This window comes from Oreochromis niloticus, linkage group LG16 (assembly GCF_001858045.2).
Source record: "Oreochromis niloticus isolate F11D_XX linkage group LG16, O_niloticus_UMD_NMBU, whole genome shotgun sequence".
NCBI lineage: Eukaryota > Metazoa > Chordata > Actinopteri > Cichliformes > Cichlidae > Oreochromis > Oreochromis niloticus.
In genome coordinates, this window is record NC_031987.2 from 4,314,239 (window position 1) to 4,330,224 (window position 15,986).

General features: G+C 37.4%; 1 protein-coding gene across 3 annotated transcripts; it reads left to right on the plus strand.

The window, feature by feature from the left end:
• Window positions 1–496: 496 nt before the first annotated feature.
• Window positions 497–14,314, plus strand: LOC100705484 (poly [ADP-ribose] polymerase 14). Of its 3 annotated transcripts, none has more exons than XM_025903954.1 (17): window positions 497–719; window positions 820–920; window positions 1,061–1,091; window positions 2,386–2,649; window positions 3,014–3,238; window positions 3,332–5,166; window positions 5,421–5,651; window positions 5,743–5,964; window positions 7,909–7,975; window positions 8,254–8,400; window positions 8,584–8,646; window positions 8,859–9,035; window positions 10,411–10,632; window positions 10,735–11,231; window positions 11,707–11,881; window positions 13,222–13,554; window positions 13,821–14,314. In XM_025903954.1, exons 1-16 carry the CDS (start codon window positions 542–544, stop codon window positions 13,503–13,505), a joined length of 4,719 nt encoding a protein of 1,572 aa, XP_025759739.1. In that variant the 5' UTR covers window positions 497–541; the 3' UTR covers window positions 13,506–13,554; window positions 13,821–14,314. The 3 variants fall into 3 exon arrangements, with proteins under 3 accessions (XP_025759739.1, XP_025759740.1, XP_019208900.1); XM_025903955.1 differs by having other exon boundaries at window positions 13,939–14,314; XM_019353355.2 differs by having other exon boundaries at window positions 13,222–14,314.
• The last annotated feature ends 1,672 nt before the right edge of the window (window positions 14,315–15,986 follow it).

Consider the following 15,986-nt stretch of genomic DNA (forward strand, 5'->3'; position numbering starts at 1 on the left):
CCGGTTCTTCTTAGTTAGCAATCCATAAGAACCAACTCTTAAAAGATGAATTCCCATCATTAGTTAGAATCGTGATGAACCAAGTCCACCACCAGGGGGCGCGTTTATGTTGGTAAAGACGTGAGGTTCATGCGCACAGGCTCTCTGTACAATCTGGTCAAATGTACTTGATAGATACACATTCAGTTCATATCTTGCCTATTTCCCTTAATAATGAATAAACTTTTGTCTTTGTATATTTGCTTTGGATTTTACTGACAGTTATACAAGTTAAGAATCATATTTTTGAGTGTTTGCTGGACTTTTTGCAGAGACTGTACCTGGGGTCTTGCCTGGTGTGGTAGATCCCAGCCTCTATCGATCTTCTGCTTAGAACTCATTCCTGTGCTGCCATGATTAATGGCCCTGTGCTTTCTTTCAGTCCAGCTTTACATAAATATCATGCAAGCCTTTTAAATTTTACATCTATGACAGGACAGCAATGTGTGTGAAACAAAAAGTGAAAGACTGACAGCAGGCAGACAGAACCCGGCCTGCAACAATGGCTGGCGTACACTCCTATCCTCTGCTGGTTGAGCTCGAAGAAAACAACATTCCCAGACTAAAGATTAAGTTAGTGAAATACTTTCAAAGTAAGAAATCTAACGGTGGCGGCGAGTGTGAGGTGGAGTATGAAAATGGCAGCAGGACAGCGATTGTGTGGTTCCAGAGAGAGGAGGGTAAGTTTGTCACAATAAATGTTTGTTTTATTTAGTCAGCTAAAAGATAATATATTAATAGTTGAGTTATGTAGTGACATGTGTTTGTGCTGTGTCACAGATCAGAGAAATGTTCTGGCCAAAGAGTCGCATCAGATCAGTTTGGAAAAGGGTGTTTTGAAGCTGACAGTCCGCTTACCCACTGAAGAGAAATCATCACAGGTACGAAAAGTTTGTCATGAATCATTTATCAGCAGCTGTTCTGCTCTGTGTACCTTAAAGCTGTTCTTATATTCTGGTGATGGACAATATTGACACAAAATGTCAATATAATCCAAATCTTATTTATTTTTTCTACACAGGAAACTCCATCTGACAAATTTAGAACAAAATGTAAGTACCAAATAAAAACAGTATATACAAAGAAAACTAAAACATTGCCATACATATTATGTATGTAATTAAGGTATTTCTGGAATCTAAAAATATAAATTATATAAATAATTTTATCCATTATTTAGTTTTCTTTTGTAATTTTGTAAAATTGACTTCTAAATAATATTATCTTTGCTTGCATGTCTTTGCCAAAAAGTTTGTTGTTTAAAATATTCACCTTGTGAATATCTGGATCTGGCTAAATGAAGCACTATCCTGTTGTCATTTTGGGAAGGACCTCTCAGACTGAATGATGATCAAACAGCATATTCTGTCTTTATTTGTCTTTATTCCACCCAATGTGTTGCACGATGTTGCCGTTGTAAGTGGCAGCTGATGAATGCTGTTGAGCTGGGCGGACAGGAAAAGGAGTGGAGGGAGGACTTCCCTGCATGCCTGCATGTTTGTCAAACTAATTTTAATTTTTTGTTCTCAACACTTCAAAATATTGTCTTCACATAAATGCAATGACAAGATCTGAGAGACAAGCATTCTCAGCCTTGTTAGAGGATTAAAACAGGATAATCCACTCAGAAAATTAAACTTTTGTTTCATAAGTTACCAGTAAATCTACAATGTGGGTCGGCCCTAGGCCATTAAACGCTTTAACAGTTAAAACAAGTTCTACATCTAACAGGTGGCAATTACAAGGATAACGCAAGGATGAGAGTATGTGGCCTTGTCTCTTTAAATGAAAGTGTGGCAGCAGAGCTTTGAATGAGCTGGAGGTGGGACATTCACTTTGGATGAGACCTAAATAGGAGGAAATACAATAATCCCAGCTTGTTGAGATAAAGGCTTGGATGACTTTTTTAAAGTTAAAGTTGGGATAAAAATCGGGTCAGAAAGCCTGATATTACAAGTGGTGTAGTCTAGAGGACTCAAATGGAAGCCTCACTGGCAGATAGAATGAAAAGAAATCCACGTTTTTGTTAGTCTGAATGTGAAGCCCAAAAGTCCACAAGGACGAATAAATGAATTACACTGCTTGGAGCACATAAGGGAGGAAGTTGTGTTAGAGACAACCATGAAACAAGCCAGTGAGACACTGGCAACGTTAAGTATTTGTTCAAAGCAAGTTTATTCTGACTGTGGATCGAATCTTTCTTTCTTTGCTTTGTAAATGTAAATATGTAAATCCATATCAAACATAACATAGTGATAGATCTGAATTCATAACTGACAGTATTTTTGTGTTTTATCATCTAAGAAATATCTGTTCATTCACTTGATCTACATGTCTCATTAACAGCAGCTGTTGCTGTGACTGATAAACTGTTAAGCACTGCTGACAGCAACCCAACAGCCACAGTTCCAACAGAAGAAACAGGCAGAGATGATGATACAGCAGATGGAGAGCCATGTTCCAACTCGGCTGTTTTAGGGAATATTTCTGATTGTACCAACCAGCAGTTTTTGCAGATCCTGGTGGAAAACATTGTCAAGTCTCATGACTTCACTTTGGAAGTCCTTCCTGACATCTCCTCTGCTGTGGTGACTTTCCAGAGTAGAAAAGGTACCCATTTAAAAATTAAGTCCATATTCATAGGATAATATAACATTTTATTATCTGTTCACAGTTCACATTATATATTATAGAATTACCTGAAATTATATAATATAGCATAACTTGTTCATTGCATAAAAGTAAGGCTGCATATTTATAATTTTCTAAACTAAATGGGGGCACCATGAAGCAGCAAAGTGTCAACATTACCCTGATTACTGATAATACTTTAAAGTACTCTAATGTAATGTAATGTATATATCAGAATCTTACCTTGCTGATCCTAAATACACTGGTGTACCTGTGATTAAATCAACATTAAAGGGATCCCATGGAGTTTGTAACAAAATGAATTTTAATCACTATTTCACAGAAATCGCTGACTTTTTGACAAGATCCCACCAAAATATGATGTTCATAGAGAAGGGACTTTCGGCCAGAATTCTTGAAGTCACAAAGCAAGTTCTAGTTGATGGTATTCAAAACTATAGTGAAGAAGACCTTCAGCATTATTTTGAAATTGAAAGTGGGGATGTGGAAAGTGTCATATTTAATAAAACTGAACAGTCTGCCATCATCACTTTTAAAGACCATCGAGGTAATTCATTTACACTACATTTTAGATATTGCTGTAACTGTATAATACATGTTAATAATGCACACTCATGTTTTGTTGTATTTTTTAAACCAGCTGTTAAAAATATATTGAAGAAGCATTCCATCAAGGGTGAAGACATCAGAGTTTATCCTTTTTATAAATCTTTAGGAAGGGCCCTCTGTGGCAAAGACAAGCCTTCACTAAAACTTTCTGCTGCCATCACTGAGCCCATCAACTCCTTTGCACAAACTGTGCCAAATTTCAAATGTCTGAAATTTCACCCACATTCAGAGGCATGGGAAGAGTCTAAGAAAAAGATCAGACAGGCATTAATGAATGAAAATGTGATCGTGGTACCTGAAAAGGACAGTGGTATTTTATCAGGGACTGTTGTTAGTGAAACTGACAGACTGAAGAAAGAAGAGATTAATGCAGCAAGCAAAGTTATATTGGATGCAGTACTTGCATTAAAACGACAGAATCTGGAATTAGATAAAAATGTGCTTGAACTGTTGAAGGATGAGCAACAAGAGGAGCTTACAGATGCTCTCCTCACATTTCATCAAATAAACGCAGCGTTTGAAATCAGTGGAAACAGGGTGCAGCTCCTTGCTGTCTCTGACAGAGATCTGTCTCATGCTCAGGACCATCTAGGACAGCTGTTAACATCTCAGTACATTCATGTTGAAGACAGTAACGTCCTGAAGAAGCCAGAGTGGCAGCAGCTGGTCAGTCACTTAGAGCAGGCTAACAGTAAGCCATGCAGAACTCGAATCAACACAACTGCTCAACAAGTCGTGGTGTCAGGCTACAAGGATAGTGTCATAAAAGTTCAGCATCAGCTTGGTGACTTCTTAACACAGAACGCTCACATAGAAGAAACTGTTGTGGTCAAAGCTAATGCTGTCGTTGAATACTTGAAACATTTCAACACATCTTGGATGGAGAAAGTGAAAGACAAGGTGAGAGTGTCCTACAGAAATGAGGCTATCTGTCTGAGTGGATCCAGAGTGAATGTGACACATTGCAAGACTGTGGTTGATGGTGCCGTCTCTGCTGTAGTCTTTGACAGTCTGAGTGTTTACAAGTCTGGAGTGAAGAAGCTCTTCCAGGAAAATGAAGCTATGTATGTTTCCTCAATCAAAAATATAACTGGTTGTCTGGTCCAACTGGTTGATAAGAATGGTGACTTTAGACAAATACCAAAACCTTTATATAAAATTAAAACACCTAAAGGAGTGGAAATAGCTGTTTGCAAGGCAGATATGTGCAGTTACCCAATGCAGGCAATTGTCAATCCATCCAATCAAGACTTGAAACACAGTACTGGTCTTGCAGCAGCACTTGTGCAGGCTGCTGGCCCTCAGTTACAAGATGAATGTGACAAAATAAAATCAATAATGGGTCAACTCAAGCCAGGAGACTGTGTCATAACTGATGCAAGAGGGCAGCTTTGTTGTCAAAAAGTCATCCATGCTGTGGGACCCAAGTATGAAAAAGACAAACTTGAGCAAACTTCAGCTCAGTTGAGCAAAGCTGTTAAAGGAAGCTTAGAACTCGCTGAAATCCACGGATGCGTCTCAGTAGCTCTTCCATCTATTGGCAGAGGCCTGGGCTGCTTTTCCCACAAGCAGTGTGAACTCACCATTGTTAAAGCAGTGAAGGAGTATTGTGATGAGAAGTGTGATGACATTACCTTGCAGATGATCCATTTCGTGAACAATGATGACACTGCTGTTCAGGATATGGTGGCTGCTGTCAGACAGGAGTTTGGAAACCACGGTGTCACTCATTCTCAACAAGGTCCTCCCATAGCTCACAAGCCACCAGTTTTTCAGCCTACTGGATCTGACCTGTACTTGTATCATGTGGAGACAAACGAAGGCCTGGACATTGTTCTTAAAAAGGGAAACATAGAGTTTTCCATGGTAATTTGGATTTTTATTATACTTAATTCAGAGCACGTAGTTACTTTAAGACAGAATTTTTGTTACCACAAGGTGCCAGACTACGAGGGTGTGTATGTAGCATTAACTACTCACCCTACCCTCTAGCAATAAATTATCTTTATTAGTGAAGGGTTTGACTGTTTCTTCTTTTATTATCATTTTTTGTTTTCTTGTTTTTTATAGTTATTTGCACTGCTGAACACACGACTGATAACTGTTTCATACATTTTTAGACGGAGGTGATTGTGAATACTGTGCCTCCAGACCTTAATCTGGACAGAGGAACAGTTTCAAAAGCCATCTTGCGTGCAGCTGGACCCAAACTTCAGCAGTTAATAAATGCACAGGGTGCTACTGGAAATCTTGGTGAGATCATTGTTACTGAGGGCTGCCAGCTATATAGCAAAAAAGTCTTTCATGCAATTGCGCCTCACTGGGATAAGGATCATGGCACAGGAGAAAAGGTAATGTGTTACATTATGTGTAAAGTACTTTTTAAGTTACTTCTACAATCCAAAAATGATAAAAATGCGTATTATTAAAACTCCCTTACAGATTTTGAGAGGAATATTTAAGGATTGTTTGGACATGGCAGAGGATAATAATCTAACCTCCATATCCTTGCCAGCCATTGGTACTGGAAACCTGGGTTTTCCTATACCCCTCGTAGCCTCTTTGATGTTGGATAGCATCCTAGAGTTTAGCAAAAAGAAACACCCCAAACACCTGAATAAGGTTGTGATGGTAATTTACCCAGGAGATACACAAAATATCAAGGTAAACAAAAAGCTTGCACCTTAATTAACCTCATAGCAAATCAAGCTGCCTTGCAGATATCTTAAGTAATATTGTCTTTTATTTTCCGTGTCTGTACGCCAACAACCACACACACACACACACACACACACAGATATAGTTTATAGCTGGTTTTCATCTTTGCTCTCTGCTTTATGTTCTAAGAGAAACATCATTAGTTCTGTGTAATGTGTGTAATCATTACTTTTTTGAGTAACAATCCCATAATCAACCACAGCAAAGAGGGGAAATACCTCCAACATTACCACAAACATTTGACCACATAGCATGCAATTAATTTGCACAAATGTAATTTTGGCGGGGCGTGGTCTGCAGTGCAGCTGCAGGGGAGATGGGCTCACCTGCACGACATCTGCAATCACGCCTCGCTGGCATAAAAGTCTGTGTGGACTGCGGTATGGTTTGTTGTTGGTATGTGTCAGGCAGCTCACAGCAGCGCCACCACAGACCACACCCCCCCACAGTAATGTCTATGACATGCTGTTTAGTCATGTTGGTGACTCTCAAAGTGGAGCCAACGAGACTCAATAAGAAACTTAATAAGAAATCAAATCGATAAGTGATTTCAATAATGGAATCAAAATCACTAAATTCTTATGAATTCCCATCCCTACATCTGACTACATTTCTCCGGTCCCAATGACATTCCAATGTCCTTGTTGCAGATCCTCGCGATGTGGATCAGTGAATCGATACCCATCTTCTGATGGCTGTTTTCACAGGATAATGAGCCACATCATAAAGCTAAAAGGAACTCAAAGTGGTTTCTTGGAGATGACAGTTAATTGACAGTACTCAAATAATCTTAATCCAGTAGAGTAATGTTGTGATGTGGTGAAAAGAGTCACATCATGGATGTGTTGCAGACAAATCTGCAGCAAAAAAATGAACATAGCTACTGCATTCAGAAAGTAAAGTAAATGCTGAAATGCATGAAACAGCATGGAAGTCTTCTTCTGGTAACAAAAAGAGTCAATTTTTAAAGACATTTGTGGTAAAACAGCTCTTTAATTCCGATCAAGGACTCTCAACCCTTCAAATTTGTTAAAAACAACAATAAAGACTGTTACTCCCCTCGAGTCTTAATAAAGCTCAACTTGTTCTTTGCGTTTTAACTGACATTTATTTCGGACAGGAGGATTCTTCCACATGTCTTAACATGCAATGATGTCCAACCACAGCCGATACAATGCCGTCAGAACTAAAAAGAAATACAAACTTAAATGAATATTCTTAATAAAGTCCTTAAGCATTATGTATAACGAAACATTCCAACAAAAGGATCAATAAAGTACACATTACACCTCACACTGCGGTAACTGCACTTGAATATCACGCAACACTCGCGTATTTACATACAACGATAATAAACAAAATAAAACATTTAGCTCATCGGCCTCACTCAAAGGGAATAAAACTTTCATCTTTACATCGTGGGGAGGTCCAAAAGGGAACTCTTTTATAACTTTCTGTAGACGTGCAAACCTCGAGGCTCGTCTCTTAATTAGCTTGCTGAGTGTGACAGCCAAAAAAATGCCCTCTTAGCAACAACAGACGGAACTATAGAAAAGGTTCCTATCTAATTGCACAATTACCACAAATAACACATTTAAACACATAAATCTAATCAATGAACATGAATTACTATTTATTTCTTATTTCAACTACTTATTGTTTCAACCTTAAATATATAATAAAATGAACTTAAATGCGAGAGTTGCCTATGACGGCAGCTACAAAGACTATTAACATGATTGTCAATATGCCTAACTCTGCAGCAGAACCAAAGTCTCTGGAGACTGACTCACTTGTTTAGTTAGCCTCGATGACCTTTCAGAAAATTGAACTGCCTTTTTTCTTCTGTTTGTGATTATTTTAATAGAACAACTCTGATTCTTTTTACAGGCTTTCAGTGAAGAGCTTAAGAAGTTTGGTAATGCCCCAGGTGGTTCAAGTTCTACACAAAGTCAAGGCATGGAGTACCCCATCGTGTACAAAATTACAATTTAATGACAATGAATCAATTTAATCTGTACTTTAATCTTTAGTTTATTTAAACACATATAAAAAAAATTGTTCAATAAGCTTGAAAAAACAAAAAATACTTTATATGTTAAGCAAATACTTGAAAAATATATTTCATTTTTTCCAGACAGCTGATTGATAATTGTACCAATATATAATAAATTAAGCTTGAAGAGAAAACTGTATTATGATGGGTTTAGCTGTTAATTTTCTTTTTGTGCTCAGGCCATTTCTCTAAGATCATCTCAACCTCAGACATGCATGAGACCAAAATGGGAAATGTGACTATACAGGTAGTAACAGGAGACATAACCAAAGAGACCACTGACATTATTGTCAGCTCCTCCGATGAAAACTTTACTCTAAAGTCAGGTAAATCATAAAAAAGGCAAAAAATCAAGTTTTAAAAAATATTTAATGTTCCATGTCATTCTGTCCCCATTACTCTACAGTAACAACCAATGGAACAATTACCAACAACCTTTTTTTACATTACAACAACCTACATTGATCATCATTTTTTTATATAGTTTTATGTGTTTTTGTCATCTCCAGGAGTTTCTAAAGCTATTTTAGAGGCAGCTGGTAAGGTTGTTGAACTGGAATGCCACAATCTGGGTAAGAAATAACAGCGTTATGATTTTATGTAACTCAGAGCTGACACCATCTACATTCTAACACTTTTGTTTCCTCAACACTACAATGGAAGCTGATCTAATCCTAAAACCAGTCACAGGCCAAACTTTTCAAGAAAGGAAATTTGGCCTGAATAAACATGCTCGCAATCTTTAAGGTTCAAAGGCACTCAAAAACACTATCTCCCCATTTAGGTGCCAAGTCCAACCCCGGCATGATAATGACACAGCCAGGTAACCTTAAGTGTAAGAAGATTCTCCACCTGGTTGGACAGACAGACCCAGTAAAAATCAACAAGCTTGTGAAAGATGCACTCCAGATGTGTGTGAAAACTTCCTATACCTCTGTATCATTTCCTGCCATCGGCACAGGTGAGATTTATTTATTCTCTTTTTATTTGTTGTCAGTTGTTTTCCCACCTGCCAAATTCTTGTTATCCTGTGAGATACATATTGTCTTTGTCTCTTGTTGTTCATTGTTGCATAGCACTTTTTGTATAGTTGGTTAGCCCTTGTGTTTCTTCATTCCTCATTTTTGATAGTTGTTCTTTTGTTTCCTACTGCATTATGGACTTGCTGCCACAAATAAAATAAAGTCCAGTTTCAGTTAAGTTAATCCTCTCCGATTTGGGTCCACTCCATACTCCACCCCATGACAGATTCACATTAGCTTAGTCCTAAGGCAAGGGGACCATTACTATCCTTTCTTTCAAGGAATAGACAAAGTTCAATCAGATGATGTGGTTTATGACAAAAAAAAAAGTATTACTAGCATGTGCTGCAGAAATATGTGCAGAATTTGGGGGTGGCTGTGGCTCAGGTGGTAGAGCAGGTCACCTAGAGTGAAGGAAGGTTGGTAGTTTGATCCCAGTCTACTCCAGTCTGCATGCCAAGTATCCTCGGGCAAGATACTAACCCCATGTTGCTCTCCGATGCATCCACTGGAGTATGAATGTGTGTGAATGTTAGATAGGAAGCAATTAGAAACAGCGTAGAAGAAAGTGCTAGTGCAAATGGGTGTGAATGGGTGAATGTACAAGTTGTGTAAAGCGCTTTGAGTGCTCAGAGTAGAAAAGTGCTATATAAGAACAAGACCATTTACCAATTTACAATGAAGCAACAAATTCCAGGTTTCAATTTTCTGCAGCATGCTCAAATTCACAAAATAAAAATCTCACCTTATCCTGGATACCCAAGATTACTTATATTAAAAGGCAAAATAGTCTTTTGCAATTCTTTATAAAGTTAAACAGTTCATGAATCAAACATCATTATATGTTTTGTATTGTTCCATCCAAATCAGAAATGTACACATAATGTATAAAGCCACAAACAAATCTTTGCCACACAATATTAAGAACTTGTTTCAAAAAAAGACCAAACCAAGACCGAATCCTTATGTGCAGCAAGCACGAACTAATGTAAAATATCACAGCGTTACAGTCATAGGAGTTTGTGCATTGATACATACCCTCACACATCTGTTCAAAAAACAATAAATTGCATTAATACAGGAAAAATTTCCACACAGTGACTGAGTTGTGTGAATTTCTTGATTAAGCTAAAAGTAACCCAAGCTGAAAGTAAGGTTCCTCTTTTTTGTGTGAAAAACAAATGTTCTAGAAACCTTGATGACCAAAGAAGAGAGGACACATATTTAAATTTTGACCTTAACAAATGAGTAGTGGAGTGACTTGGACCATGACAGCCTTCTTAAATTTCTAATAGTAACAATCATATTTTCAAGGTCAAGGCAATGTACAGGCAAGACTGGTAGCAGATGCAATGTTGGATGCAGTGACTGATGTGATGAGCCAAAACATTTCCAACTCCCTCACCACAATACGCATAGTTATTTTCCAGAAACCTATGCTTAAAGACTTCCACAGCAGTATGCAACAGAGGGAAGCTGCTGATCCTGATTCTAAGGACTTAGGAGGGTGGAACTGGGGATGGACCAAAATCAAATGTAAATACACAGAATAAAGTACTTTTTGGTTAAACATTCCTATATTTCTAATTAGTGTTGAACGTTAAGTTCTAATGTTGTTTTTGAAATTTGTTCTTTCAGCACTCTTTACTGGTGGAAGTACTGAAAACCCCAAGACAGAGAAAGACGTTGTTGAGAGTCTGAAAGTGGAGGCTACTTGCTTCCACATTTGTGGTGACACACAAGCTAACGTCGACTTGGCCAAGAAACTTTTACATGACAAGATATTCCAAGCACGTCAGACCATCAAAATTGAAGATAACGGTGTCCTTAGATTTTCTGATGAAGACCGCCAGAAAATTACTGACATGCAGAAGACCATGGGCATAAGCATAAAGATAGAGAGCAGTAAACCCAAAGCCACACTCATTATTGAAGGACTGAGCAATGATGTACTTAGAGCTAACTCAGAGCTCATTAAAATGCTAAGCAAAAATAGAGATGAAAACGTTCCTGAACACTGGCAGCACATGCCAGCCAAAACCACATGGCAGCCTTTTGCAGTGCAGGCCAAGACATCAGAATATGATGAAATCCTGAAGCTGTTCCAGGCCTCATGCAATCGAACTGTTACAAAGGTGGCATTAACAATTCTTCTTTATCATCTCTTACTCTTAGTCATAACCTTTCCTAGGTTGAACAATTAGATTTACACTTTTAAGTTTATTTTGAAAGTATGTTTCACAGAAATATCTTTAAAAGTAAACACAACAGAAATCACAATCACATCACATTCACAGGATCCAGAACTATATTTAGAATAAGTCTGGGTGTCACCTATACTGAATATAATAATATTCCTGTATTTAAAAAAATATTTCCAGTAATGATATAATTGATATATCTTAAGATCAATTAATTAATCAGTTGTTAAATAAAATAAAATCACTGACATGACAATTTCATCATTTTAAGTTGATGCAGAAAGGGTCAACTTTGGTGCAGAAATTTTTTTTAAAAATCTATATTTCAGGCACAGAAATTTTCCTTGCTTTGAATCCTGGAACATAAACTTGTGGCAGAATGCAAAAAAACAAAATGTTTTCTTCTCAGATTGAGCGGATCCAGAACCCTGGATTGTGGAAAAGTCTACAGCTCAAGAAGCGTGACATGGAGGTGAGAAATGGTCATCAGAATAATGAGAGACGTCTTTTCCATGGTACCTGCGACACAACTGTGCCAATTATTAATGACCGCGGCTTCAACAGGAGCTATGCAGGAAAGAATGGTGAGATATTTGTGGGTGGGGGATGTGTCAGTGTGCAAATTGCTGTTTTCAGTTTGATCTTAATGCTACCGAGAGTTACAGAGTTGGCCATAAACACATTTTTTCAAAATCAGCTTTAAAACACAGAAAGAACAGAATGCACAGAATGTGGAGAAAACTTGCACAAGGAACAATGCTGAAAATAAATATTTTAGAAGAGAGTGAGAGACAATAAAAGGTGGGAATGTGGTTATCAGAATAGGGATTGTACTGGGACTGTGGCTGGTAAAGGGAAAGAGCTGGCTGATATGATGGGCGAGAAGGAAGGTAGATCTATATTGTGTGTAGGATACCAGGCGAAAGGGAAGCAAGGCCATTAGCACCGGAGGTGGATTCAAGCTGTGCTACAATGATATAGATAGGAAATGAAACAGAGTAGGGATAATCTTGAAGGGAGAAAATGTAAATAGTGTTGTGGAGGTGAAGAGAGTGTCAGACAGAATCATGAGTTTCAGGCTGGAAATCAAAGGGTTGATGCTAAATGTTGTCAGTGTGTCTTCAGGGGGAGAAAGTGGTGATTGGAACAGACTTCAGTGGAGATGTAGGTGAAAGGAACAGAGGTCAAATTTGGAAGAACAGATGGAAGTGGGTTTTGCTGAAAGGATGAAAATGGCTGTAGCCATCAAGTAAAGTCAAATATCAAAAATCTAATATATGGGTCCAGAGTGTTTGGGTTGTGGCTGCCCCTCCGGTGTACTTGCTGTAATTTCTATCTGTGGAACCCGAGGACTGAATCTTCAGATGATGTCTTCTGCTCATCGCAAGACAGAGAGAAAAACACTACCGCATTTTCCAAGCCGCCTTTTTTATACTCTTTTGTCCATTTGCCTCCCTCTCTCTCCTCCTATCTGTTATTCACATATATCCAGCCACACCGTATCAGCCTCTCCATCTTCAACCTTTCACTCACTTTTAACTAAGGCGGTGGTTATTTTGTTGAAAGCACTTCCTTACATCTTCTTCTTTTCCATATTATACTTAACAAAATTTGTTAATAAATACACCACATATGAACTTTCAGTTGTGTGTTCAACAGCACTTAATACCATTTCTCTTATTCAGAATCATGTATAATTGGTTGGCAACATATTTCTATGTCTTTGACGACAAGTAAGTTTGATTTACTATTAGCAAAAGCACACAGAAGTATTTTTTGTATCATTTCAGACATAAAAAACTGTGAGGTTATGGGAGTTTGAGAGCATTTAATGTTTGATTTTCAAACTGCTGCAACTACTAGAAATAACAGAAAGCATGTTAAAGAGTTTTTTCGTTGACTTTCTACTGCTCTTCATTTTCAGCTGCATTATATGGCAATGGCACATACTTTGCTGTCAATGCTAGTTATTCTGCCAATGACACCTACTCCAAGCCAAATCAGAACGGGGAAAAGTTTATGTACGTCTGCCGAGTTCTGACTGGTGACTTCACCCTTGGACAGAAAGGCATGGTTACACCACCAGCAAAAAAACACGGATCCACTGACCTGTATGACAGTGTTGTGGACAATGTTGCCAATCCCACCATGTTTGTTGTCTTCCATGACACCCAGGCTTATCCTGAGTATTTGATTACATTCAAGTGATGCAGCCAGTGAACACGATTATGAGACATAATCAACTTACATCATAAAAGTGAGCCCATTATGCTACTTTTTAACTCCATGTATTTATTCTTTAACTCTATTAGACTAGCTTTGCATGGTCCACTGTTCAAAACCATTTGAGCCTTGTATGGGTCGAAATTGTGGTCATAAATATTTTGTACTTGTAAATCAGACTGCGTAGTTTTGTAACATTGTAAACCAAAATATCTGAAAATTTTGAGTTTGCGCATCTATAGATGATAATTTGTGTGTTTGTAAAAAATATTTACATGTTACACATTTTTTTTTGTTAAGGTCTGTTTACAGATACAAAGCAAAAAACTACGTGTAAAACTCTGCACTCGAGTTCCCTGGCTGTGTGTGAGTTTCGACTTGCAACTACGAATTTTGACCTGATTTTTCTTCCTTTCAGCTTATTGGTCAATGTCATGTCAATCACAAACTTAACAATCCAGTCAGAGAACAGGTGGGTTTGGCTGTCAGAGGTGTGCTTTATAGGAATACAGGAAAAATACAGGAAACAATAAAACACAAGATGGTCACTTGAGGAGATAGATGCCCCTGATCTTGAGACACAAAAACTCAAAAGCACCCAAAGTCCAACTTTATTTTACTGTTTTCGCCTCCTAGGCATTGTAAACCCTACACAGGTTTTTATTTATTTATTTATTTTTTGTCTTCTATTTTAAGTACAGAAGATTTTTATGTGTTTTTATGTGTTGATTAAACATACATTCAAGTTTAAGGTTATCAAAGAAAGACTAAAAAGAAATAAAATCCTATTTTAAACTCTACACCTTCTGTTTCTGCTTTTACCTCTTCAGTATCACTGGAGGATCTTTACCTTCCAAAGCGACTTGAGGTGACTGCTGCCGCCATGTGGTGCTATATACATAAAACTGAATTGAATTAAACTAATCCAGCTTTAACTTATCACATGTTGTGAGTGTAGCTGTGTATCCGTCTGAATCCATGGAAAGGTTTATCACTCTGTCCTAAATCTGTCTTTAAACTTACTTTTTTGGTTTTTGGTCTTGCTCCCCTTAACTCTGTACCAAAATCCTTGTTAGGATCACAGTCAGTCATAACATTTCTTCTGGACAAACATTTGAATGCTTGCCCATCCTACAAGAGGAGATGAATAGTTCTGCTCAGGGGAGATGGAAAGGCCTTATATGCTAAAACTAAACTAACCTTTAAAATTAAATCTAGCGGAAACTATGGATAGTGTAATACATTTCCCATTTCCTTACCATGATGCAAGTTGTTTTTAGTGAAATAAGGGCGGGGATGAGAGCATCAGCACACTCTTACATGTGTAGTTTCACTTAAAAGTTCATTCAGTTAAATTTCACCCTATACTGTCTCCTTGTGGAAGACAATAACAGTGTCCATCATATTCTGTGATTCTTTTCAAACAAATAACAGGAATACCACTTTCTGTTAGAGGAACACAAACATTTTCTGGTAATTGTATAACACATTTTGTGTATTTTCAAGGTATGAAAACCCCTCACGTCATTGAGGGTGCCCCCACATCCTTTAGTATAACATGAATTAAGTATAGAATTGCTTATAGGCTGGGTTGACAGATTTTAATTTTGTCAAGTTGTCAGAGCCCAAATTACAAATAAAATAATATTCTCAGAAATTAATTTCTCATCATAATAAATGCATCTCATAACACAGTTAAAATGTAAGCCCTGTTTATCAGTAACCACTATCCACCTCTGTGAAAGACATTTATGTCAGGTTTTACCTAATGTGTAACTTCTATATCGAAATTAGACAAATGAGACAAGTGAGATTTATGGTATTTTTTTTTAATGCTTAAACATTTTTATTCATAATATTAAGTATTGGCAGTACTGGAATATAACTTAAAACACTCTTTGGGTATCAATTTTCAAACAAAGGATAACCAACTAAAATACGTCTCTGTCCCAAGATCGAGTGGAACTCAAATAGGTTTTAAACGAACTTACTGAAAGTTCTCACCACCTGCAACAGACAGTGTGGAAAATAAATCCAGAACATTACTTAAAAACGTTCTAATGATAATGTATAACTGGCCTAGCAGGAGGTCGTCAGATAAGTGATAATTTGTACATAGAAGTTTAAAATAGTCTGTCTGCGCTGATGTTAGGTAAAATAAGCCAAAGTTTATTTTTTGTTAGAAATGAAGTAAGCTAACTAACACCGGGAAAGTCAAGCAGTTTCTTTCATGTGGACTTCACTACGAGGTAAATTTCTTACCTGTCGCTTTTGAACCCCAGATTTCCCTTTTTTTTTTTTTCTTTTTTTTTAAATTAGTTGGGATTTTTCTTTGCCAGTTTTTTTTTTTTTTTCCCTCTTTATTTATAGAGTTTTGCACATGTAATTTAACATATCAGGCCCAATACAGCAAGTACCAACCGATACAAAGACATATATCAAGACAGATTAGGCCATTAAAATTCT